Genomic DNA, 27257 nt, shown 5'->3' with positions numbered 1-27257 from the left:
GCCTGTCAGCCTGTGTGTAAGTAAACGTGGATTGTTATTTCCCTTTTCACTCTTCACACACTAAGCAGAGCATTTTGGGTGATGCTCCTTTACCAGAAGAGATGGCATGCTGGAATCCAAAGGTTATGGAATATGCTGTGGCATGACTCTTTAGTCGTGCCAGTGGGAGGATTCCCTTGAAAGGAGAAACAGTGAACAGCTGGAGGAACACAGGAATCAGGGTGAAGGGTGCGAGAACATCGTCAAGGGTGCAAGAGTGAGGTGAAGGAGAGAGAGAGAAGAAGAACAAACAATCAGGACGAAAAAGGAGAGAGAAATTCACCTGTGCAGGAAAGTGCACCCCAGTTATTTCTCTCTGCACTGAGTATACTAGGGACCTGTAAAAATTCAACTTTCACTTGAAGTGTTTAAACACTCTCTCTCCTCCCTCTTCCCCACTGACAATAGTGTACTTAAATACAGTAACTGCTTCTGGTGACAGGAAAATGGATTCGTTCGTGGCAAATCATTATGTAATTTGGTCTGGGGAATCTGTGGTGACAGCCAGAGTTATCAGAACAGCAGATCTTCAGAAATCTGTGTCCCCTGCCGCCTCACACCCCAAAAAACCCTATTCCATATTCATCGCTGTAAAACCCTTACCAGGAAACAGGTAGCTTATATCTCGGCTTTTAACTGCAGGGCATTGTGGCAGACAGAGTTTAATTTGCCCTTACAGGGGGATGTTATTAATAGCCAAGATTTTTCACAGCCAGTAAATTCGCAGTGGCATTGACTGAAGTTGTGTGCCTTATTCCTCATCCACCACAATAAGCACTGTTCCCGAACAGAATGTACATTTAGAAACTGAATTTAAAACAAAAACATCCAGGATACTTACTAAATCCAACCATTTTATCAGGCACTTTGAATTCTTCTGTTATTACTGTCCTAAAAATGGAGATTGAAATAGTCACTGCAAAGAACCATTTAGTAGACCATCTTTGTGCGCCCATAAAAGTCAGACACAATACAAAGTAAAGACTTCAGCCATAATCAAAACCATTTGGGTTGGAAGTGACCCCTAGAGGGTCATCTATTCTACCCCTTTCTTCATGGAGAATCGGTTTAGTTATTCCTAAACTGATATATTTTAAATGTAGCCTTGATTAGCTCCACTGAAGTTGATTCCATGCCTCCTTTGGCTGTTCTTGCTCCAAATGCATAGCTGTTCAAGTAAGTAAATCTTTTTCTAAACTGGAACCTCAATTTTCCATGATGCAGCTTAAGCCCATTACTTCTTGGTCTGTCCTTATTGCATGAGACTAACTGGCCTCTGACCTCTAATACCCCTTCATGTATTTGTAGACAATTATACCTCCCCTCAGCTAGATCTTCTCTGGAATTAACATAAGCCGTTCTCAGCTCTTCCTCTTCAGTCTTAATTTTCACAAAATGTTTTGTCATTTTTATTGTTCTCTGGACACTTCAATTTGCCTATCTTAAAATGTGATGCCAAAAACTAAAGTTTTCCATCTGAGGCCTAATCAGTGTTGAGTAGAGCAGAATAATTACCTCGCTTGTTTTCCAAATGATACTCCTGTTAAACACAGCCCAATGCATATGGCATTTGCCTTATTTATTAGCACTTGATTCAAGTGAATCTTGATAGACACTTCCCAACTCTTCATACACTGAAACATGCACAATATCCAATTTGTCTGATACCCCTTAAAGCAATTAAATATCTTTGGAGGAAATTTCTAACGACGCCTCTTGTGAGATCTTATGAGATAGTTTGCTTTATAACAGCCACTGGAAGAATAAAAATATGAATTTCTAAAAACTTTTCCCCAGCTGTGCCATAGATAAGTACTTACGACTGAAGATCTAATCTGTAATACGATTACTACTGCAGCACTATATTGTCCCACTCATACCAGAGTTAGAATGTGGGTCACCTTTATTGCCAGACAGCAGTGTGATACCATGGTAAAATCCTATATTGTAAAAGGGACCCCAAGTGAATTAGTGGTGGTAAAAGAGTGCTTAGCTGACAGCTTAAAGTATGAGGTCCTCTGTTTGGAAAGGGAACAGGCACAGCAAGGGTCTACCAACTGTTCTAACATCACACTTCCACCTTGGTGTAACAGTACCACTTCCAAGTACGGTGAGGTTGCAAGTATCCATATCCATTCCTTGCCCTTTCTGCTGAGCCCTTAAATAGAGGGATTGGTTAGAATAGTAGTGTGTTGCCATCAGCACATCTGGAATTTAAGGGCTTTGAGCAAGAGGCACCTTCTGAAGTGAAACCACTATACTCTCGATAGAAATGCAAGATTCTAAAAACCAAGCACGACTTAAGACACGGCATTCTTTACAGCCACACTATGCCATGCCTGGTAAGGAGTCACCCAAGGGATCAAATTTTAACCAGCAAAACGAGAAAAACTCAACTGACAGCTTAATACTTCTGACTCCTCTCCCACTGCCAAAAAAGCATGTCATTTTCTTATGCTCAGTCCTACAAATTTAGATGAAGCCAAATCCAAGCCTTCCTTACAAAAATGTGAGCTCTTTTTTTCAAGTGTGCAGTCTCAGAAAGGGTAGGCAAAAACGGCAGTCTGGAGAAAAACAAGAGCCTACAGTTTTCCATGTTATCAACCTCTGACTTTCTAGCACTCTAGTACAGATGGTGGATCAATAAACAATTAGAACTGATCAATAAATAATAAAACATAACCCACAGCTTACCTTTGATGTACCAGGGCCCCTAACTGGTTACCTACTGTGGCAGAGAGGAAAAAGGGGAAAAAAAATCAAAGCATTAGTACGGATAAACTAACTTCATCCCTATAGAAAGAGTTCTTACCATTTCATCAAAAAAATGAAAGAAAAGCAAAACAGTAATTTAGGTTCAGTGGCTGAAATGAATGTGTTATGTGGTAAGAAACAGGAGGGGATTTCTTGATCAACGCAGTCTACAATCCAATGTCCAGCTGAACACAGGATAGGAAATTGATCTGTATCTCCCCATGCTGAGAATCACGGGAGAAAATCCTGCCAGCCCAAATCCCTGCAACTTACCTCCTCCCCCATCCCAAATTAAACCCAATGTAAAGATCAAGCAGATTTTGGTAGATATTACATTTTAAAAAAAAATCAAAAAGCTAAAACAGATTTTGAGATTTAGTTTAATCAGAAGCATTAGAGATCACTTGCACATACTTCTCTCTGTATCTCTTATCTGTGCTCCATGGAGCCCACTTAAACGGAGACCTGTTAAAGGAATAGGTCTATTAAGTAACCTTGTGGCACCCACATTGTATCTTTTTATCACATTTCTACTAAATACACACATTTCAGCCACACTTACATTGTCATCTGGTGGCTCATCTAGGATTACCCCTCACCTCCTCAGCTAACCTCCCCCAACCAAGACAATGTTTTTGCTATTTGTTTCATCCTCCCACCACCACCAATAGATTAATTTTTCCTCCAGAAGTTACCTTAAAAATATGGTGCAACAGATAGGGTCCCATTGCCAAGTAGGAAAAACATCCTGCAAAGCTTCCTGCAGGACTTCACTTGTGTCAAACACACTAAGAAATGGGCCATTTGCTCCTAACAACTAGAAGACCAGTTTGATTACATCATACGCCTACGGGGGGGATAGCTGGTGAAAACAGATGAAACAAGCAGATACCATCTGAACTGTGATAATAAATATTTTGTTCCTAACTTCTTGGTGATAACTTGCACATTCTTTGATCTGAACTAAGTTGTCACTCAGATGATGAGAATAAGAAAACAGATGCACCTCACATTCTTCAGCTATAATAGTGTATTTTTTGCAGCGCAGCAGCCATGTTGGTCCCAGGATATTAGAGAGGGGGGTGGATGGGTGAGGTAATCTTATTGGACCAGCTTCTGCTGGTGAAAAGAGACTAGCTTAGAACTTACACAGGGCTCTTCATGGCCAGGAAAGGTGCTCAAGGCAGGTCTATGAATTTATAGCTGTGCCGCTATAGCGCGTCTGGTGAAGGCACTCTAAGCCAACAGGAGAGAGCTCTCCCACTGGCTTAACTCCACCTCAGCGAGAGGCAGCAGCTATGTTGGTGGAAGATTCTGAAAGGGTCGAGGGATGTAAATATTCTTTAAAAAGTTCACCCATTTAAACGATTAAAATTATATTATTCAAACAGTTAACCGATTAAAGGGAGAGGGGCTGGGGGGATGCTCCAGCTAGCTAGCATAGCTTGGACTGGGGCCACTCTGGCCAGCTCCAGGGCTGCTGGAGGTGGCGCGCTGACTGGCCCAGGGTTAACTATTTAGACCAATGCTAACCAGTTTATTTTACATCCCTAACAGAGTCCACTGCAAAGTAGGAAAAACATCCTGCAAAGCTTGCTATAGAACTTCACCTGTGTCAAACACACTAAGGAATGGGCCATTTGCTCCTACCAACTAGAAGACCATTTTGATTACGTTGGTTGTGAGGGGTATTGGTCATCACAGGAGCGGAAGGGAGTGCAGGTTTTGCATCTGTTATGGCAGGGTCTGATGCTGCTTTGAACTGGTATGTCCTGAACTGTGAAGACCTTGCTTCTGATGAGCACGGTGAAGTTGGAGGGTTGCTTGAAGCAATACCCTGTCATAACACATGCAAAAGTTGTAGGCGTATTTTCACGCTTATGATGATCAATACTCCCACAACATACATTTCAAGATCCACAGGTCCTTCAAATGCCTACCATAACATGTGGTATACCTCTGCCAGTGCACTAAATGCCCCAACAACAAATACCTGGGTGAAATTAGACAATCACTATGCTCTCAAATGAACTCTCCGGAAAAAAAGAAAAAAAAATATAAGACAACAACACTATCATCAGCAGGCAAACACTTTTCACAGAATGATCACTACATATCTGACCTCTCAAGCCTCATTCTCAAAGGAAACCTGCACAACACCTTCAGAAGACTAACCTGGGAGCTTACAGTCATAACTCTGCTAGACACGACAAGTCATGGACAAAGACCCTGGATTTATGGCTCATTACAACAATCTGTGACCCGTCAACCCTCCTTTGTCCTGACTGCAAAGGTAACAACTGCCCACCTTCCCTTAAATGATCTTTGGCAACATGTTCCTCCTTGTATTTAGCTGTGACACTGAGTACCACTCTCAGACTGAAAGACAAGCTCTGTGTAAGCTTAAAAGCTTGTCTTTCACCCACAGAAGTTGGTCCAATAAGAGAGATTACCTCACCCACCTTCTCTCTCTCTAATAGGAAAATGCATAAAATTTGTGACTAGACACACACTTTAGATAAATAAAATAGGCAGAGTCAATACCATATTTCTGTTCTGTGTCAATATCTTGATAATGGTCCTGGACCAAGATATTGACAGAATATATATATTTTTATTATGCTGTTCAGCTCAGAGATAAGACAACTGCTGTGTTATTGACTCCTTTAGATTTGCCTTTGCATACACTCACTCTGAATATAAAATGTCCTAATTTAATAGTTATCAATACTGCAGCAGAAAAGTTGGGTGATGTAATGGGGAATATTTGCTCTTACTGATAACGGTACTATTACACAGAAAGGCTCGGAAAGTAAGATACAAGTTTACACAGTAAATTCGGAAACATGCCACCCTGTCCCCAAGCTGCTTTAAAAATATTTTTGCAACAATAACAGGGCAAGAGACATTACTTGCATTACCACTGCATTAGGAGCCCTAGACACGGATCACAATTCCACGTTATTCCAACAAGGTGGCAGAAACAGCAGTCCCATTATTGCCAATGCCGTTTCACATTTCCCCAAACACACACTGTTTCAGCCTCTCTCTTAGCAAACTGGATATGCCTATTTAAGAAACAGAGCTGTATCCCAATAAGCCCTTCCACCTGTCCTAAATTTTACACTGATGATTAAAAATAGCTTCCATTTTGTAACATGTACTGCACATCTGTACAGCCTCCAATCCAAAGACGTTGAGCGGATTACAAACAAATTAACTCTTTCAACATGCAGGTAAAGTAGATATCCTCATTTTACTTAAGGGGAAATGGGTGGCACAAAGAGGTTAAGGCACCTACACAAAGTCTGTAACAGAAAGGAGTAGATTTCTTGCCTCCAAGTCCTATATGGCTTAAGCACAAGACTTCCCTGCATCCTCTGCGTACATGCACTCTCCTTGTTCCCCACCCCAGAACATGAAATGCTGAGAAACACCATAGCAGGCAAAAAAAAGATGACCCTGCCATGAGAAAATGATTAGCCCATGGTTCCAACAATCTCAAGTTTCATTCTCTCTCAAACATGCCCATTTTGCTCTGAAAGACAGACTAATAGAGAGGCAAGTGTGGAGCAGAATGCATGCACTGAAATACCACAAACTGATGATGGTGCCTTCTGCACAGAATCTATCTTCTTCTTAATGGCAAGGAGAGGATTGCACACTGATAGGCCATGTATGTGTTCCGTCAGTCCCCTCCTTTTTACATCTATTGAGTACCATTTAACTGTAAGTGCAGTCATTTTGCTGCAAATAAGGAAAAAGACTGAATAAAATCAGCCCAATTTCCGGTTAATGGCACCTGCTGGTTGATAACTCTACATCCTGATTTAGGCTTCACCTTAACTGAATTCTGCCTAACAGATACTCAAAACAAATGCAGATTTTTATTTTTTATTTTCTACCCTATAAAAACAGCCTCCCACTAGATTAATGTGCATGGTGGGAATATACAATCTTATGGAAGAAAATATCCCTCACAAGAATAAAACCACAGCAATGCATCACGAGAGGAAGCTGAGGAATATAAGGTTCCAAACTATACATTAGGATTTTGAGAAGTACACTCTTGTTGAAGAGGGGTCAAGAGTGTTTGAGGAATGGGGTAATTAAAGTGTATCTTTCCCCCAAATACTTCTCCCTCCTCAAGTCAGTCACTAGTTTTCTTCCAAATGAAGCCTTAAAGAACTGCAACCAGAGGGGAGGTCTGCCATTCTTCCACTCATTACGTTTTATTACAATTCCTTTAAAGTGTTCATTACTGCAATAAAACATTTGCATCTTTAAGGGATCACTGAAATGAGGGAAGAGGAGATTGGGTTTGGGTTCTAACTGCCACAGAACCTTCTGACTCTTGGTCTCATGTCCCCAACCCTCTCTTGCAGATAATACATCCTTTCTTTCACCTTTTGCTCGAGTCTATTTTGATGGAAGTTCTGAGGCAAGGATCATCCTCTACTATGTGTCTGTACAGCACTTAAAATGGGGCCATGATCTTAGTTGGGACCTCTAGGCATTACTCTAATACAAATAAATGTGAAACATTATCATGAAGTCACCGTAAACATTTTGGGGGGTGGAGAGATGTCTCTAGGATTCTTCCCCATCTCCTCCTGCCAACGCTTTTGCCCCAGAATAACAGCAGTCCTCTACCTGAAAGCTGAGCACTGGTTCCAAATCCTGTATCACCAAAGAACACAAGACAATTTGTCAAAGGCCTGACAGGACTTAAAATGGATGTGACAAAGTTCAGGGTCTGATCTTCAATTTCTGAAACTCAAAATGCAGCTACTAGCCAAGCTCCCCTCTTCCTTTGAAAAAGCAACCTTATTTTTTTTTTTTAACTGTTTGGTGCTGTAAAATGGTTAAATTGTGCCATTAGACAGACATATTCTGGCACCACAACAGTAGCAGCCAATAGATTATGGGGACTGCGTCATGAGAGCTGGATTCTATTTTCAACTACATGCAACCAAGACACTATATCTATGCAACACAGGCCCTGTCCGTGCAGTGTGGCAGAGCACTTAAAGTGTTGCACTCTAACTCCCTGTATAGGCCCTGCTGATACGCTCTAAAGGCACCTAATGCATGTTGATGTAATCCTGTTTGAAACAGCTCTCTATGTTCACATGCATGAAGAATCATTTCGAGCATGCTGATAGGGTCTACACTTTAGAGCACTCTGATTTACACCCTCCTGTGCTCATTCCTCATCACTAAAATGGAGAGAACCCACCTCTGCAAAGCACTAAAAGATCTATTGAACAGAGGTGCTATATAAGTGCATGTAAAATTAAATAGAAGTTACAGTGTGGGTATTAGTGCCAAAAAAGCCGGTTTTGCCCAACTGTGCTACCAGTTCTCAGTTAGACCCCCATCCTGTCCAAGCCCTGTGTGTGAAGAAAAGCATCCACACATTTCATACTACTTCTCTGAGAAAGGAAATAATGAAACTGAAAATCACCTGTTTCAGGCTCCATTTCAGACCCACAGCCTAGGTACAGTGCAGCCAATTTTAATAGCTCTAAATTGTAGATTAAGGTTATTTTAAGGGGGGGGACTTATGCACTGTTTTACAATACACCTCTACCCCGATATAATGTGACCCGATATAACAAATTCTGATATAACTCAGTAAAGCAGCGCTCTGGGGGGGTGGGAGGGGCGCGGGGCTGCGCACTCTGGCGGATCAAAGCAAGTTCAATATAATGCAGTTTCACCTATAACGCGGTAAGATTTTTTGGCTCAGAGGACAGCGTTATATCGAGGTAGAAGTGTACTATGACAAATCTTTTTTCTCAGGAAAGGCTATAAAAGCAACAGAACTTATGACCAATGCATTGCCACCATTTGTCTCAGAGACAATTTCATAATCTTACATCACTCAGCAGTGCTGGCAGCCATTTACAGAACTGTACAGGTCTGAGTTAAGATTTCCTAGACCCTGGCAGTTCATTCCCACATTCAGCTGTTGGAAAACTGGATTCAGAGAATATGCAAGAGTAGTAAGAAAGAACAAAAGTAATTTTGCAAAAAGCACAAAAGTTATGTGGGGAAGCTGTAGCGGAGAAGACTGCATCCAGTCAGGAACACGCAGCATAAAGAGAACAATGAGCCAGGTTATTTTTTACTACTGGATTTGTTTTGACACTCACCAGAGGGGTTTAAACATGTGTTGGATTTTGGGAGAGTTGGTTATGAAAGTGATCTGAAAAGCCCCTTTGTGCTGATGTTTCCAAACCGTGGTCCATGGACCACTGGTGCTGTGCTCAAAACTGGCTGGTCACATAGTACTGGCTATCCTTGTTTCCAGCTACTGATTATTAAAAACATAACACTTTCCCAATATTACTTTTCCATAGACATGATTATTGAAGATGTCTCAGGGATATTATGCAGTTGTTAAGTGAGAAGGGATGTGGTCCACATAGTCTTAGTAGGGAGAGAGCTGGTCATCTATAAACATCTGTAAATCATGGACTACCAAAAAATTGACAACCTCTGCCTTAAATGTCTCTATTTAAAACTCAGTGGGAGTTCTGTGACGAGGCTTACTAGACTGGGCTCCTAGTTTGCTGCAGTAATATAATTTTCTCATCCTACATTTAAAGAGAGGGCATTCACTGGGATAATCATATTTCTGTTTAAGATTTACTTACTACGACAAGTAAAACCTAAGATTACTAACACTGAAATAAATATATTTCCTCTCCTGCTTCCATCCCTACAAGTTTGATGACTTAGTGAATTTCACAGCTTTTGCATGTGGTCACTTATTTCTTACCCCTGCACTGTCAGTCAATTTCCCTTTTGTTTGCATAGTCTTACACAGCAGAGTAGGTTTTTTGTTTTTTTTTTAAAAGGACGTTTTGACTGTAAAACCACAAAGATATACAAGGACAAATAAAGTACATGCAACTTTAAGAAAGCTAGAGACCAGATTTCAAGCACATCATCCCACTGAAGTACAGAGTAATATCTGTATCTCTATCCACTGTATGAAGACCAAGTCTACATGTACAAAATCCACCAGAGAGTACAGCACCTCTAAGAGGTTCTGCTTGGAAACCAAACAATGCCTGCTATAGGGAAGCATCTATTTGAATGAGGAACTAAAAGCAATTGAAAGGAATTGCAAGGAATCAGAAAGCTCATTACAGAAGCTGAATTTGTGCTGCTGAGGTTATCTAACAGCACTTAACCAAAATCTGGAGGCGTTCATGATTTGCCAGTAAATCTTCACTGTGGGCTTAAATTTACAAGTACAAAGTCTGACTAGATAAAATATTTGTATATATACGCATAAAAGGGCTGTCAAGCGATTAAAAAAATTAATAGAGATGAATCGTACTGTTAAACAATAGAATATCATTTATTTAAACATTTTGGGGTGTTTTCCACACTAATGTATCAATTTCAATTATAACAGACTATGAAGTGCAGAGTGCTCACTTTATTTTTATTACAAATATTTGTACAGTAAACAAAAGAAATAATATTTTAATTCCCAAAGTATAAGTAATGTAGTGCAATCTCTTTAGCATGAAACTTGAACTTACAAATGTACAATTATGTACAAAAAACTGCAATAAAAAATAAAATAATGTAAAACTTTAGAGCAGGGGTAGGCAATCTATGGCTCGTGTTCCAAAGGCAGCACGTGAGCCGATTTTCAGTGGCACTCACACTCACCGCGTCCTGGTCACCGGTCCGGGGGGCTCTGTATTTTTATTTAATATGAAGCTTCTTAAACATTTTAAAAACCTTATTTACTTTACATATAACAATAATTTAGTTACATATTATAGACTTGTAGAAAAAGACCTTCTAAAAACGTAAAAACGTATTACTGCCACACAAAACCTTAGATTAGAATGAATTATTGAAGACTCAGCATAACACTTCTGAAAGGCTGCCAACCCCTGCTTTAGGGCCTACAAGTCCACTCAGTCCTACTTCTTCTTCAGCCAATTGCTTAGACAAACAAGTTTGTTTACATATGCAGGAGATAATGCTGCCTGCCTCTTGTTTACAATGTCACCTGAAAGTGGGAACAGGAGTTCTCATGGCACTGTTGTTGCCAGTGTTGCAAGGTATTTGCATGCCAGATGTACTAAAGATTCATATGTCCCTACATGCTTCAACCGCCATTCCAGAGGACATGCGTCCATGCTGACGATGGGTTCTGCTTGATAACTATCCAAAGCAGAGCAGCCCGATGCATGTTCATTTTCATCATTTGAGTCAGGTGCCACCAGCAGAAGATTGATTCTCTTTTTTTTGGTGGTTTGGGTTCTGTGATTCTCGCATCTGAGTGTTGCTCTTTTAAGATTTTGCAAAGCATGCTCCACAACTCCTCCCTCTCAGATTCTGGATGGCACTTCAGATTCTTGAACCTTGGGTTGAGTGCTGTAGCTATCTTTAGAATTTTCACATTGGTAACTTCTTTGCATTTTGTCAAATCTGCAGTGAAAGAGTTCTTGTCACGAACATATGCTGGGTCATCACCACAGACTGCTATAACATGAAATATATAGCAGAATGTGGGTAAAACAGAGCAGGAGACATACAATTCTCCCCCAAGGAATTCAGTCACAAAATTTAACACCTTTTTTTAATGAGCATCATCAGTGTGGAAGCATGAAGGGGCATACGAATTTTAGCATATCTGGCATGTAAATACCTTGCAATGCCTGCTACACCAGTGCCTAGCGAACACCTGCTCTCACTTTCAGGGGACACTGTAAATAAGAAGTGAGCAGCATTATCTCCCATAAATGTAAACAACGTAATTTGTCTGAGCAACTACCTGAAAAAGAAGTAGGACTGAGTGGACTTGTAGGCTCTGAAGTTTTAGATTTTTTTATTTTTGAATGCAGGTTTTTTTTGTACATAATTCTACATCTGTAAGTTCAACTTTCATGTTAAAGAGATTGCACTACAGTACTTGTACTAGGTGGATTGAAAAATACTATTTGTTCTTTTACAGTGAAAATATTTGCAATAAAAATAAAGTGAGCACTGTACACTTTATATTGTGTTGAGTTGAAATCAATATATTTGACAATGTAGAAAAAACATTCACAAATTTTAATAAATTTCAATTGGTATTTATTGTTTAAAATGCAATTAATGTTGTTAATCACGATTTTTTTTGAGTTAATTGCGATTAATCGACAGCCCTAATATATATGAAATTCTGAAAGTGCTTTGGCCATTTATGTATTAAGCGTTCCCATAGAACCAAATACATCTGTTTCAGATGCTGTTTTGCACTTTTCAATTCTGATTTAGTTTTTAATAAATGCAAGAACTGCCATACTGGACCAAATCTAGTCCAGTATCTAGTCTGATAGCAGTCACTTCAAGATACTGAAAGGAGGTCCAAGAACCCCAACAAAATCTTGGCAATGGTCAGGTTGCTTGTGTGATGAGACCACTGCCTATCATACCTGTACCGGCTCATTGTACTCCCTTGTCTGTATCCATCTATCATCTCTTGTTCTATATTTAGGATTATAACCTCTTTCGGGTTGGGACTGTCTTTGTTCTGTATTTGTACAGCACCAAACACAATGGAGTCTTGGTCCATGGCTGGGGCTCCTAGGTGCTACAATTATACAAATACATAATGTAATAGGCAGTTATTGAACAAGCTGCCCCATGAAAAGTTTCTTTCTAACCTTCAGTAGTCAGAGGTCAGCTTATGTCCTGAAGCAAGAAGGTATACTTGAAGTTTTTCCTTTAATCTTTACTAATGCTGGATGTTCTTGCTATCCATATAGTACTTAAATCTTAACTGAAGTCTGAAACTTTTGCCAGTGACTATATTTTTTGGCAATTAATTTTCTGGGTTCATTAGATGAGCACAGAATTCCGGGGTGGCCACGTTATTGGTTTATAAAATAGGATGTTTACTACTCCCTAGCCATCCTAACAGGTTTCTTTTTTGCCCATTGCTGCACACTAAGCAGAGGTCTTCACTGAGCTGTTCATAAGGGTGCCCAGCTTTTCCTCAATCGTTACAGCTGATTTAGAACTAAGTCAGATGTATGACTAATTAAAATTCTTCCTCCCGATGTGCAATACTTTGAACACTTAAACAAGTACAGCAATTTTTCAATATGCTCTTTCATTAGTTTATGGTTTTGGGATAACATGTTCTAATGAAAAGCTCCCTCACTCGTACTCAACTGCTATCTGGTTTGCTTTCCTTGTAAAATGGAGCACTTTCATGGATGTTACCTCCATCATGATCAGGACTACTGGGATCTTAAGAAGTGATGGAGGAATACCTGAGGCTTTGCTTCCTACACTCACAAGAGGCCAACATCTTTCCCACTTCTGAAACATCCACCACTAATGAAAAATTTCTTCAGCTGAGACCGTCACAAGATGCTGGAAATGGAACAGCCTGCCTCCCCATCTACTATTCTAAAGCATTTGATTACTGCTAAGCTTAGATGATGTTAAGTGGCAAGTATTATTTTACTTGAATTATGGACAGGCTCCAGGCTTTTCTACAAGCCTGAAATTTTTTTCAAAAGCCTATCAGAAATATCCTTACTCAAGTAGACACTGCCATGTTGTTGGGGAACCGTTCCTACTTCATAATTATTGAAGTGACTATCAGTTTTGGTCTAGTTACATGAAAAGTGTGAATTAAAAATATTTCATTTGAACCTGACATAATTGAGCTCAGTTTTGCATAATATCCTGTTATTTAACAATGCATGCAACAACAAGTTAAAATCAAAGGTCGGATACTTTAATAAAAAGGCATGGCAAAAAAGTGCCAGAGGGAAATTTCTTACTTGCCAAATACAGACTAGGTGATTGTGCAACATGCAGGAATTTCCAGTCCAGAGACTGATAAAGTGTGTGCCCCATGGTAGAGAGGGATTCATTCTTCTCTTTTCCCCTCCCCAATGCAACTGGTCTGTTAATTTCTTCATTCTAAGGGCATAAATACATGCCATAATCTTATTTTGGCAGATTAGTGAAGCAAGTAAACATGCAGAATTTATTATTACTATACGATTGATATTTACTTAAGGGTAAGAAGATTAAAGTCAGGTTTGTTTTCACATAAGCTTTTTCATACAATCATCCCTCACGCTTAAATATAGTAAGCTTGACTATTCATTGCCATTTCCACTTCAGAGACGCTAAATGCAAGGAAGACAAGGCTGTTGCAGAGAAGCTAAATGAATTTTCCGCATTGGTCTTCGCTGTACAGGATGTGAGGGAGATTCCTCAAGTGTGGGAGACAAATCCAGTGAACTGTCCCAGACTGAGATGGCTTTGGAACACGTTGATGAATTAAAGAATAAGCCACCAGGACCACAGGGTATTCACCCAGGAGTTCTGAAGGAATTCAAATATAGAACTGCAGAACTACTAACTGTGGTATGTAACCTACTGCTTAAAATCAGCCTCTGTATCAGATGACTAGAGGATACTTAATGTAATGCTTATTTTAAAAAAAGGCTCCAGAGGCAATCCCAGCAGCTACGAGCAGGTAAGTCTAACTTCAGAAGACGACAAATTGGTTGAAACTTTAGTAAAGAACGAAATTATCAGGCATGTACATAAACCCAATATGTCGGGGAACAGCCAACATAGCTTTTGCAAAGGGAAATCATGCCCGACCAATCTATTAGAATTAGCTGAGGTGGTCAACAAGTATACAGACCAGGGCGATCCAGTTGACAGTGTACCTGAACTTTCAGAAAGCCTCTGACAAGGTCCCACACCAAAGGCTCTTAAGCAAAGTAAGTAGTCATGTGATAAGAGGGAAAGTCCTCTCATGCAGTGGTAACCGAATAAGAGATAGGAAACAAAGGGTAGGAATAAATGGTCAGTTTTCACAATGGAGAGAGGTAAATAGCGTGGTCTCCCAAGGATCTGTACTGAGACCTGTGCTGCTCAACATAGTCATAAGTGAGCTGGAAAAGAGGGTGAACAGTGAGGTTGCAAAATTTGCACAATTCAAAATGATTCAAGATAGTTAAGTGCAAGCTGAGAGCAAAAAGTTAAAGGGTTCTCACAAAACTGGATGACTGGACAACAAAAATGTCAGCTGAAACTCAATGCTGATAAGTGCAAAGCAATGCATATTGGAAAAATAAACCCAAACATACATACAAAATGATGGGTTCTAAATTAGTTATGACTCCAGAAAGAGTTCTTGGATAGATCTCTGAAAACATCTGCTTAATGTGGAGTGGCAATAAAAAAAAAACTAATAGAATGTCAGGATCCATTAGGAAAGGGATAAATAAGACAGAAAATATTACAATGCCACTATATAAATCCATGGTAGGCCACACCTTGAATTTTGCATGCAGTTCTGGTTGCCCATGTCTAAAAAGATTAGAATTGGAAAAGGTGCAGAGAAGGGCAACAAAAATGATGAGGAGTATGGAACAGCTTCCATATGAGGACAGATTAAAAAGACTGCGATTGCTCATCTTAGAAAAGACTAAGGGGCAATATGACATAGGTCTATAAAATTGTGAATGTTATGGAGAAAGTGAATAGGGAAGTGTTATTTACCCCTTCACATAACACTAGAACCAAACATAAGAAAGTACTACTTAACACAATGCCAAAAGTGATGTTTTAAAGGCCAAAAGTATAACTGGGTTCAAAAAAGAACTATATATAAGTTCATGGTGAGTAGGTCCATTAATGGCTATTAGCCAAGATGGTCAGGAATTCAATTTCATAACCGTATATCCCTAAGCCTCTGACTGCCAGAAGCTGGGACTGGACAACATGGGCTGGATCACCGCATCATTCCTTCTCAAGCATCTGGAAGCGGCCACTGTCGGAAGGCAAGATATTGGGCTAGATGAACCATTAGTCTGACCCAATATGGCTGTTCTTATGTTCACTGCAGTCAGTAAAATATTTTTCAACTCTCACTGGAAGAAGTGCTAGGCCTGATCACTGAACACTGTAGTGGGCATAATTCTGGAATGGAGGAAAACTCCAGAAACACTCTCATTAGAGACGTATGCCCATAATCAGACATTTGATTTTGTTTCATTTCAGAAGAAATGAAGCACGGAGCCACTGGAAAGGAAAGAGGGGCCATTACGACTAACTGGATCACAATGAATATCCTAAGCACTTATGGTCTAGTCAAAAAAAGTTTTGGTTGGCCTAGTAAGGCAACTAGTAGCACTCTGAAGAGGCCCATTTTGGTTACAAAAGAGCATCAGGTTTGAACAGTTCACTGTTTAAACCGGTAACACAGTTTTGCCATACAGAAGACCAGGATACAGAGAATTAGAACCGGCTTCTTGCTCTCATAGCAGAGCATTGGAAGTACTGAAAAAAAATGATGCTTTAGCCCAGATGGAAGGGGGCTGGTCTCACAGGAACACACTCCTTCCTTCAGCAACCATATATATGTGCGTGTACACACACACATACAAGAGGAAATATCAAACTGAACTTAATAGGAAGCACGTGGCAGCTCCTCTTTTGGACACACATGGCTGATATGGAGGAAGGAGTGGGTTATGGAAAATCTGACAGCTGAGACAACAGCAGGCCAGGAGCGTCTCTCCCATGCCCCAGGTTGATTCCTCAGAAGGAAGAGACAGTCCATCTATCTTATCAGCACCATGTCACCTCCATTTCCCAAGGCAATTAAGAATTAACAGAGATGAGGGGGATTTTTCCTTCCACAGGTGAAACTCTAGGCTGAGACTTTGTTTGCCTGCCTGCATCCCTCCCCAGTGCTGCTCTGGTGTTGACCCACATTAAAGCATTACCCTAATCACAAAAAAAATCCAGTGACTGAAAGTTCATCCACATTTAGAGAGAGAGAGTTATGGTTATATGCAAAATTTCAAAGTCTGAACAGTATATTTGCAGAAAAGAATCGCATGGCAAGGGTACCTTTGTCAGGCAAAAAAACCCCGGAACTATAAGTAGTAATATTCTAATCTGGTGAGGAAAAGGAAACCACAGCCCCTTTGATACAACCGCTGCAACAAAGAAGTGAGAGCTTTTTGTGCTGTAAAGCAGCAAGTAATAAAACACTCTGTTCCAAGAGCAGTGCACAACTGATGACACAGATTCGTATGGACATACGCATCCATTCTGACTTCTGTAGCACCAGAAACACAGCAAAAATTAACAAAAGTCAAACTACCAGCAAGGAAAACATTTTTAGTGATTCACAAGAATATTTTAAATAATGGAATATTAATACAATATAGGGATCAGACAAGGTAGTCTATCTAGTCCAGTATTTTGACTCAAACCATGGCCACCACCAGATGCATCGGAGAAAGGGTTAAGAAATACTGTAATGGATAAATATGGAATAATCTTCCCACTAGGAATTAGGAAGGATTGGTTTGAGCAGGGCGTTCCTGCTTTGAGCAGGGGGTTGGACTAGATGACCTCCTGAGGTCCCTTCCAACTCTGATATTCTAGGATTTTGTGACCCCCATCAGCTTCCTCTCTCAAATCTGTCTTTAAAACTTGTGCTGAGATGCATACATAATCAGCTGTCATGCAGTGACTGCTGCCCGTTACACTTGTTATAATCATCTCACAGCTACTATGCGCTATCACCTACCTGTCGTTTACCGTTTTATTTGTAGACTGTAAGCAATTTCAGGCAGGAACTGTCTTTTTGTTATGTGTACATAGTCCCCAACCCAATGGTGCCTCATTTACAATACAAATGTTAAATAGTTCTATTACTTAGCTAAATTTCTAAAAACTAGTAAGTTGATAATATCCCTTGTAGAATGTATCATTTTGTCAGTTGAAAATATATGTTGTACTATCTGAACAAGACTAAACAGCACAGGAATTCTTGTGTATAATCTCAACACAAAATTATCCATCAACTAATCTCAGCTATTTCTACAACAAATGCAAAATTGATCCATGTCCACAAACAAACATTCCTGAATGCTATATCTGAAATACCTATTGTCAAAAAATAGCCAGCTTACCTCCATCATCCAGGGGCCTTTTTTGTACTCCATAACCATAGACAGAGGGGTCCACCAGTGGCGTGGTATTATTCAAGTGAGGAATATCTCCAATTTTAGCAGCAATCTGTTGAAGCAGATTTTTTAAAAAAAAATTAGCATGCATGAAATGTCAGCCACAGCAAGTGAACTTTGGTCCTTGCTGTCCACTAGAACACTTGCTCCTGTTATTATTTTGTCTTTTTAGCTACTAAAATCAGAGTTTTCATGGTGCAAGGATGAAGAAAACCTGCAATTTACTTCACAAGTTAACAGAAGTAAGCAAAAATAGTTATTTTCATTTCAATGAGTTCTTTGCCCAGCTTTGTTTCCTGTACCATGTCAGACATTTATTTAAATATCAAATGTTATTAACAGAGGATGGTCCAGTGGTTAGGGTGTTAGCCTGAGACTCAGCAGCCCAATTCCGTGCTCTGCAACAGACTCCTCTGTGATGTCAAGTAAGTCACTTGTCTCTCTGTGCCTCATTTCCTCATCTGTACAATGGGGATAGTAGCACTTCTTAATTCACAGGGGTGTTACAAGGATAACTACATTAAAGATTATGAGGTGTGCAGATACAATCGCAATGGGGCCAGACAAATAACTAAAATAGATGTAGGGACACCAAGACACTACCCTAGTTTTTTTTAAAGGGATTTTTGTTAATAAGAGCAGTATAAAGTACATGAACTGATGCTTCGTGCAAAACCTGATGAATGTTCAGAGCGGTGTCTTATTCTATATTGTTCCCCTCATTCTTTTCCAAGGAAAAAGATTTCAACAGGCTCTGTATTAAGAGTCTGATGGAGGATTTAGTTCAGAAGGAGAACAAGTAGCAGAAACAATCAATCATTTCCACACAATCAGTCCTGATAGATTACTACTAATTGGGATTTCAGTAGAGAATAAGCAACACGAACAAATTTAAAATATCTTTCTACATAGATGTTCTTCATAATGAAGGGAAGAGAGATGGAAAAATATAACCAAAGGTGTTTCTAAAATGTAGCTTTCCTTGCAACACCTGACACACATCTACAAGGGTTCAAGTTGCTGACACTACCAACAGCTGCAGAGGAAAAGCTGGCTGTCCAAAATTCAGGACCTGCAGTAAAGTAAAGTAGAAAGCTCTTTGTAATATGGACTCCTGTTACACTAAGGCACTGCTTTTCAGTTCACTCTTAAACATCACACACACACACACCATTTGTGCTACTTATAGTGAATGAAAATGGCCTTTGGTTGTCTTTAGTCCGCCCCCTCCCTTATAAAAAAAATATATTAACAGTATCAGGAATGCAAGTTCTAAAAGAAGTTCTTGATTTCCCTCTTTTTCTATTGTATTTCTGTGATCTCCAAGGGGGAAACTTGCATGCACACCAGGAAATTAACACAGGCAGCTGAAAACCACGTTGAATCTTTTCTAGAACAAAAGAACCCTCTTTCACAGAAGAGAAAGGAGTGGTCAGTCTCAGGCGGTCTAGTTTCTTTTTAATATATGGAATAATGCAGTGCCAGATAATGCTGCAATTAGAGAGACTGACACCAAACAACTCAGGCATGGTTTATTTGTGTCACCCAAAACCAATGGCTTCATGTAAATACAATCATAGAGATCACATAAATATGTACTGTCCACCTCCCCACACGTGCCTTCTTATGTAACTTGTCATATTCCATACCATGACACATTTCGGGCCCTCCTCCCACCTGCTATCCCTCGCTTGGTTGCTTTATTAAAGCTATTTCAAATACCACTTCAATACTGAAAAATAAAGATTAACATCAGTTTCTGGAATCTACTAACAGCTCCTATGTAGTAATTTATAATCCACAGATCTGCAAAAGACTGGGTCTGCCAGCCCTAACATACTGTGACATGTTACCGATATGTTTTAACAGGTTCGCTGAGAATAGTCTACCATTTAAAAAAAAAATTGAATAACTGTTAATTTTCAATTTCCACAATTGAATTTATACTTTAAATAGTTCATTTGGTCCAAATCCTGCCCTTGGCTACACTTGTGCTGTTCCCCCATCCACCCTGCTAAGAGCCTAAAATTAGGGCAGAAATTGGCCCCCAGAAACTAGACGAAAAATTCAAAGTCAGCATTTTCACAATGCACAATTATTTCAAGTTGGTCAAGGCTTATGAAAATGTAAAAGATATATTTTTAAAGACCACTGTTGGATTATACAGGGAGCACTGACCAATTCTTTACCACAGGAGAAAAACAATCAAAAAGTAAAGTTATCAAACATTTAGAATAGATGCAGCAGTTACATTAGGTTTTAATTTCTCTTGTTTTAAGTTACAAAAGGAGCCTTGTTTATTACTACAGGTTCTGCAGGAAGATAATTAAGCAAGCTGAAGCTAGGAAATTAACAAAAGCATGCAGCCCTAGCCCTTATCTGACTGGGTGACCTTGAGTAATGTACTGCCAGCTACTGCATTCACCCCTCTAGACGTCATTCTCCATTCCCTCTATATAAAAGCCTTTATTCAGTTTAATTCTAAAGCGTGTTGTAGAAACATCACTAAATTATTTCTCTGATTGTCCCACTTTTGGGATTTGGCTGGTCATTCAAAACCTGAGCTACACATTTGCAGGAATACAGTCATAGAAAAAAGTGATAATTGTACGTGCTTTTCTATTTACAATGAAGATACAAAATGAAGTTTTTTTTTAAATTGAAGTATTCCTAGTAGTTAGGGAGGCATATGACCTGGTGCCTTTCATCCTTCTTTAACAATATTGTTTAAGGATTTAAAATCCATCCATGTGCACAAGATGAAAGTTTCAATGGCAAGTGTGGTAGGACCGAAACCATCAACTTCTACAGAATTTAGTCTAAGTTTCTAGTTTACGGCTACAAAAAGATAATCTTTCACATGTTAACAATACAAGTCAGTGAAGTATTATTGCCCTGAGTCTTCAAACCGCTCCAGTGCCTCCGCGGCTGCTCATGTTTGTCAAGCAGAATACTGAAGGGAATGTAATTTGCTTCAGTTTCTCAACTGCTATCCAGAACCCTGTGAGGAGTGGTAAAACTGTCCAAAACCATGTAAATTTTGTTTTGCCTTAACTGGGAAAACTAGCTGCAACAGCAAAGACCAGCTATTAATTTATTCAAAGAGAATCTAAGAGAGAATCTAAGGGGGGGAGGGGAGGAAAGGGAGATGTAGAATAGCTGACAACTTCCTTCCCCTTCCCCACCCCTAGGAGTCCAGAAAAGGGACAAAGAGGCAGAGAAGTATCTCACTTCCAAAGAAATGGTTGGAGTGTTCCTCCTGCCCCCCTGTTATTATTGTTTTTTAATTAAAAAAAGGAGACCTACAAGGTAGAGCCTGATATGAAAAATGGAGTTTACACACAGGGCCCTGATGGGACCATGATAAAAATCCCGGCACCTAAGGTTGGCAGGACAAGGGCTTACCAGCCCATTACCCATCACATCACATCAACGATGGGGCTGCCAATTTGTCTTTTGCGTCTTCCTCTAGATAGTTAATTTAAACCACTGGCTAGTAAGTATCTGGTTAATTTCTCAAATTTAGATTTTTATGATGTAATCTTACAATGCAAATCACTTCACAGCAAAAGTGCCGTGTGCATGTGGAGAAGGGACTAGCACCATACGAATAGGAATGATTTATTACAAGGTGAGACTGTTAAGGAGGGGAAAGGAATAAATCAAGTTGTTAATACAAGTTACATTACTTAAAGGAGTAATACAAGTGTTTAACACACAAAAGCAATACAATTCCAAATTACAGTATCAGCAGCCTCCCTATGTAGGTTGGCTACTGCATGTGTCAGTCTGCTAATCCACTAATCTCAGATCCCCTATGGAGGGCAAGGAGAACATGTGTCTCAAAGCCTCAGCATACATTTGAAATAATTTTTTGGTTTGTAGGTTTGTATCAGAAATTTGACACTATTACTATAAAAAAGAAAGAGGGTTCACCTAGGACAACCCAATAAAGCAACACAACTCATTTCTTTGAAAGGTTCTACAGACTTCTGTGGTTGCTAGATCATTTCACAATGTCTAAGCTTGCAGTTACTGTGGCTGATCATCCTGCAGGTCTACTGACCTGAATATTTAGTTGCCCACAATACCGATGGTACAACTCAGATGTACAATACTATAACCCATATGAGAAGTGAAAGTAGACCTCCAGCATATTTAGATTAACAGTCGTATATGCAGTTTTAGCTCAAAATTGATTCAAAACCACAAGAGGGGCATTTACATCAATAACCCAGGGGTCAAAGCAGAGCTGTAGCAGCTCTATGGTTTGCATGATTTTAAGTGAACACAGTTCATAAAAAGGTACCATATTGTTGAAATACACCCTCCCCCAATGATATCTGCCTACAGAAGAAGTATGGCATGGACAAGTACCATGCAAACTTTCCTAATTTCAACCAAAATCTTAGACACCATCTTTAGGGACAAGACAGCAGAATCTGTCTCTACATTCCATCCAACAAGAATGCCAGAGGTGTGAACTGTGATAGCTGGATTTGTGAAGTACACAATTGCCCACTAGGAAGTGAACCAAGACCACCTCATTTCATATTGGTCACTGAGACCTCAATGACAAGGATTTAGTCACATCACACCTGGGCACAAGCCAAACTACTTGTACTCAATTACTAAATGCCCTTCACAGCTATTAAGATACACCTCTACCCCGATATAACGCTGTCCTCGGGAGCCAAAAAATCTTAACATGTTCTAGGTGAAACCGTATTATATTAAACTTACTTTGATTCGCCGGAGTGTGCAGAACCCCCCCTCTGGAGCACTGCTTTACCACGTTATAGCCAAATTCATGTTATATCGGGTCGTGTTATATCAGGGTAGAGGTGTAGTGAGCTTGATTTTAAGATCTACTTTTTGCCCAGAATCAACAACTCCTCCCCCTCCCCCAAAGCACACTGAACAAAGCTGTCAAGCCAGGCAGCATACAATCATCTTACAGAATTGCAGACCAATTACTCAACTACCATAACTTGAGGGAACCCACATTTATCAGAGAAATGTATGTCCATTGATAAAGGCCTGTAAAGCGTACTGTTTCTAGGACACTTCATTTGAAGCAGATGGCTTTGAAGACTTTAAAAGCTTAGACTAGAGTAACTCAGTACATTCTGGGCCTAGGGATACCAATTTATTCATTCTTCTATAAAAGAAAAGCCAATTTACAATTAATGGAGTTTAATGCTCCATTTTCTCTGGGCACGAGAGTGTGGAACAATCCTACCATAACCCACAAATCTGACAGGGCAGCCATATAGGATAAGTGATCAACTTTCACTGATATACCCAGGTCAATACAGTCACAGAAATTCCCCCTTCACATTTAACTTGTTATTGATCCAGTGAATGGTGCATTTCGGTATGAGTTCAGTATGTTTCCAATGAGGTACTCAGTTTCCTTTCAAAAAGCCACAAATGATCAGCAAATAATGGAAATTTTTCTTCTACCTGAGCAGGCTGTCCAAGATAAAGTCCATCCATTACTTAAGAACAGGCAGAAAACATTCTCAAATACTCAAAATGACTTTTTGCAGCTGGAGGCCTTCAGTAAGAGGTCCAGATTATGACATGTGTCTATGATATTTCCCAATACAACAGCCTCTAAAGGTTAACAATCTGATGCTAACAGGAAGACTCAGACATCAGCGTACAGTGAAGTTGACACAGCTGTAGTAGAAACTGAAAAATCTGATTTGCAGCCTTGTCTGGGTCACTGCAGATGAGAGCTACTTATTGCATATTGTAAAACATGACTAAGATGTGGTGCTTTGGATCAACAGCTGAAAAGCAGTAAGTCGCAGATCATTTTGGTCTTTCTGAAAAAAGTAGATGACGTGCTACCTAAAACAGCCAGTGTCTTTGCACAATTCTCTGAAGACTAGAGAAAAAAAATAATATTCGCTACCATATTGGGTTTATGACTGAGTTGTACAAAGTGGTGAGCCTTTTCATTTCATTAGAACAATAGCTCGAAAGGTTTTATGATCCAACTTATTTCTCCAGGAGCTGGGCAACAGGGAGATCTTATCCCCCAACACCCCAGCAACACTGGAAAGTGACAGTAAGACCATACAGAATCTTCAAGACTTGCTTCTAGTAGTTAGCCATGTTATGTCCTGTTGGGATGTAAATAACCACAATGAACAAGTTGCATTTAACATCTGCGATAAATATGGAATGAGAAAGATGATGAATACACAGCAATGAATTTTGCACAACTAGCAAAACCCACAAGGCAGTGGCCACTTGCCTCTGAAATCACTTTTCATAAACTCACACGCTGCTAAGGAGCACTATAATTTCTCAGCCACCCTACATTTTATGCAGAAAAGTTGTTTGGATTTGAAACCCTCTCCACCAGTCTTTGAATGTTTTTGTTTCAGAATCACAGAAGTTACACCTTTCCACCTCTTCCGGGATGAATGCTAACCACTAATTATAAATACAGTATTTCCCCTATATTATAGTTTAAATTGACTTGTCTAGACTAGTCTTAAGAACCCTTTAAAAAAAAAACACGTGAATGCTTATTTCTATTCATTCCACCAAGGAAAATGTTGTAAATTAGTATTTCTTTACAAAATAGCCACTTTGTGTGTCATAAGCCCAACCACTGAACTGCAAAGTAACAATATCTCCCAAAAGCCCACAGAACCTGCACCTCTAGCTGTCTGACCTCCTTCAACCCTGCATCCACATAAACCCCTTAGGGGTTTATTTCTCCCCTCTCACCCCACACGTCCTAATTACTACAGAGGGGAGCTGTTTTCAGAAGCACTCTGGTCTCCTGGGTGATGAAAGGCGCTGCACAGACACCAGGTCTGGGCGCTATTTTCCAGAGAGAAAGTTGGGCGGGTGGTGAACAAGGCCTGAGAGACCCACGGGACTAGTCTCCCCAGCTCCCCACAACCTGTCCCAGCGCTCCCCGCCCACCCAGGCTGCGCCCAGCGCGCCCGCCCAAGCCATCCCCGCTCGCCCCTCGCTCCAGCCCCCCGGGCCCTTCCCCAGAAGGAGGCGCAGGCCGCTCCACCCTGTGCCCCACTAACCACCTGGCCGGGCCGCCCCGCTCCCTCTCCCGCCCCGAGGCCTAGCAGCGGCTCCGAGGCCTCCTCCTGTGCCCGGGCTCCGTTACCTGGCGGACCCGGTGCAAAGCGTCGGCGAAGCCCTCGGGCTTAATCCCCACTGGAGCCGCGCTCTGCCCCTGCGCCAGCTCCGCCATTACACGCGCCAGCCACCCCCACCACTACCGCCGCCGCCGCTCCGTCCTGCCTGCCTCTTTCCGCCGCCTGGGCACCCGTACCCGGAAAAGGAAAGGCCCCAGACTTCCGCCGGAAACAGAGGGGGAAGGGAACCTCAAGCCCCGGAGGTAGGGGGCTTTCACAATGACGTAAGCGCCCCGCCAGACCGAGGCTGCTTCCGGCGCGTGCAGCCCTTGCTCGGGGGCGGGGCTTCCCGTGCGCTGGTGGCTCCACATGGCTCCTTATGGGGAGTGGCGTGGACTGAGCCCCGCACTCACCCATCCTAGGGAGAGCCACTCGCCTCATTGCCCTGCCTCATTTATAGCGTCGCTCATTAGCATCCTAATTAATGACCCTGACAGTTCTAGATCATATAGTCCTGCCATGAGCGCAGGGGACTGGGCTAGAGGACTTCACGAGGTCCCGTCCAGTCCTATGAGTCATCAGCATATCACACACTTCTACCAAGCCAGCAGGGGTGGCTGCCCATGAAGTGTCCCAGCTTGCTACAATTTGGTCTGTGCAACCCCTGCCTCGCCCACACAAGGCCCCCAAATCATGGCTGGGTCCCTAGGGCATCATAATGTGACACAGTGATGCAATGTGATTCTTGCTGCTGTTCTATTAGAAAGAAAAAAACCACCCTAGACCAGCATCTCTCAGTCAGGTACAGGGAGTCTTCCAAGGGGTACATCAGCTCAGCTAGATATTTTCCTAGCTTTACAACAGGCTACATAAAAAGCATGAGCAAAGTTTCATACAGACAATGACTTGCTTATACTGCTCTCTCTATATATTATACACTGAAATGCAAGTACAATATTTATATTCTAATGGATTTTTTATAATGATATGGTAAAAAATGAGTTCAATAATACTGTGGCTGTGACACTTCTGTATTTTTAGGTCTGATTTTGTAAGCAAGTAGTTTTTAAGTGAGGTGAAACTTGGGGGTACACAAGACAAATCAGACTCCTGAAGGGGTACAGTAGTCTGGAAAGGTTAAGAGCCATTGCATTAGTGTGTTGCAGTGCAAGTCACCATCTGTGGATAGCAGGGCCTATGAGCACAGAACTATTTTCCAGAAAAAGAGCATTTTTCCTCCATGGATGCTGTCTGGGGCTGTTAGGGATGGGCCTAAATTACTATTTCTGCTCATGCAAGATGCCTAAGAATGTCCAGTCACTCTGCTCTGCCCCCAGGCATTTCTCCAGCATCCCCACTCACTCCTGACATGACACTGGCTAGTACTACCCACCTAAACATCCCCATTCCAAGCTATCCCAGTGGAGCAATTAGCAATGCGCGTCTCTGGGCTTTCTGATGAAAATAAATACATTTTCCTCCTTTTTCCATTGCTCCAGTTTCCTTGTCACCTCTCATGCATGTATCCTGAGACTCTAGCTTCCAAGGCAGAACTATTCCTATCCTATTAAAGGTTAGTTGAATTCTAAAATATGTTGCAGTCATGGATTCAGAGACACTAAAATAGCCAGATCAGAATCTGTATTGTTAAAAGAAATGTCAACATTAGAATTTGTAGTCATGTTTTAACAGGTGTTAATTAACAGGATTGTAAATTCTAGTCTTGACAGGTGTCAGGGGGTCCACTCACCACTGGTAGCACCTCCTCCTGGCCATCCTGGAAATTAGCTCTGCCAGATATTGCACCCTCCTCTCACGGTCTCTCCCACCATCCTCTCATCCTGCAGCCCCTCTTGCTCCTGGAACTACAGTCTCCTTTTTGTGTCTCAGCCAGGTCACAACATGGTTCCCTATTCCAGGGGGAGTGTAACAAAGTCTTTCCCAGACCAAATCATCCCAGGCAGTCTACTTTCTTCTGCCTGGTATGTGCCATGTCCCCTGTAACTGGTAGGGGAACCCAGGCCTGCATTGTCCTCCCTGACTGCTTTTCCCTGAGCCTTTTTCTACCTTCCACCCTCTCTGGGTTTGTCAGCCTCCCAACTCCCTCTTCTCAGGAAGTAACTGTAGACTACCCTCTAGCCCAATGGTTCTTCTCAACCTACTTACCATTGTGGGTTATATATGCAGCTCTCTATGTGTGTTGCATGGGCCACATCCACAAAATATATATCCTACCTGCATAGCCTTGAGGATGTCATATGGGCTACAGATGCATGCTGACTGGGCTGCAAGTGGCCCA

General features: G+C 41.0%; 1 protein-coding gene across 12 annotated transcripts in view; it reads right to left on the bottom strand.

Annotated features, from left to right (window-relative positions):
• Window positions 1–25122, bottom strand: part of FUBP3 (far upstream element binding protein 3) — a 58081-nt gene extending 32959 nt beyond the window's left edge. For 4 of the 12 annotated variants that reach the window (XM_030535190.1, XM_030535193.1, XM_030535200.1 and 1 more), the window contains exons 1-5: window positions 24988–25122; window positions 17784–17889; window positions 3208–3258; window positions 2734–2767; window positions 881–930 (exon numbers count right to left, since the gene is read on the bottom strand). In XM_030535190.1, the coding sequence (XP_030391050.1) occupies window positions 881–930; window positions 2734–2767; window positions 3208–3258; window positions 17784–17889; window positions 24988–25074 (328 nt within the window). In that variant the 5' untranslated portion in view covers window positions 25075–25122. Of the gene's footprint in view, window positions 1–880; window positions 931–2733; window positions 2768–3207; window positions 3259–13610; window positions 13753–17783; window positions 17890–23303; window positions 23972–24987 lie in introns of those variants that run through there. The other 8 variants (XM_030535196.1, XM_030535199.1, XM_030535203.1 and 5 more) reach the window with 6 other exon arrangements.
• Between the last annotated feature and the right edge of the window lie 2135 nt (window positions 25123–27257).

Source organism: Gopherus evgoodei, chromosome 16 (assembly GCF_007399415.2).
Source record: "Gopherus evgoodei ecotype Sinaloan lineage chromosome 16, rGopEvg1_v1.p, whole genome shotgun sequence".
NCBI classification, from domain to species: domain Eukaryota; kingdom Metazoa; phylum Chordata; order Testudines; family Testudinidae; genus Gopherus; species Gopherus evgoodei.
Note: the sequence above shows the minus strand (reverse complement) of the source record. Positions and strands in the feature narration are given on the sequence as shown.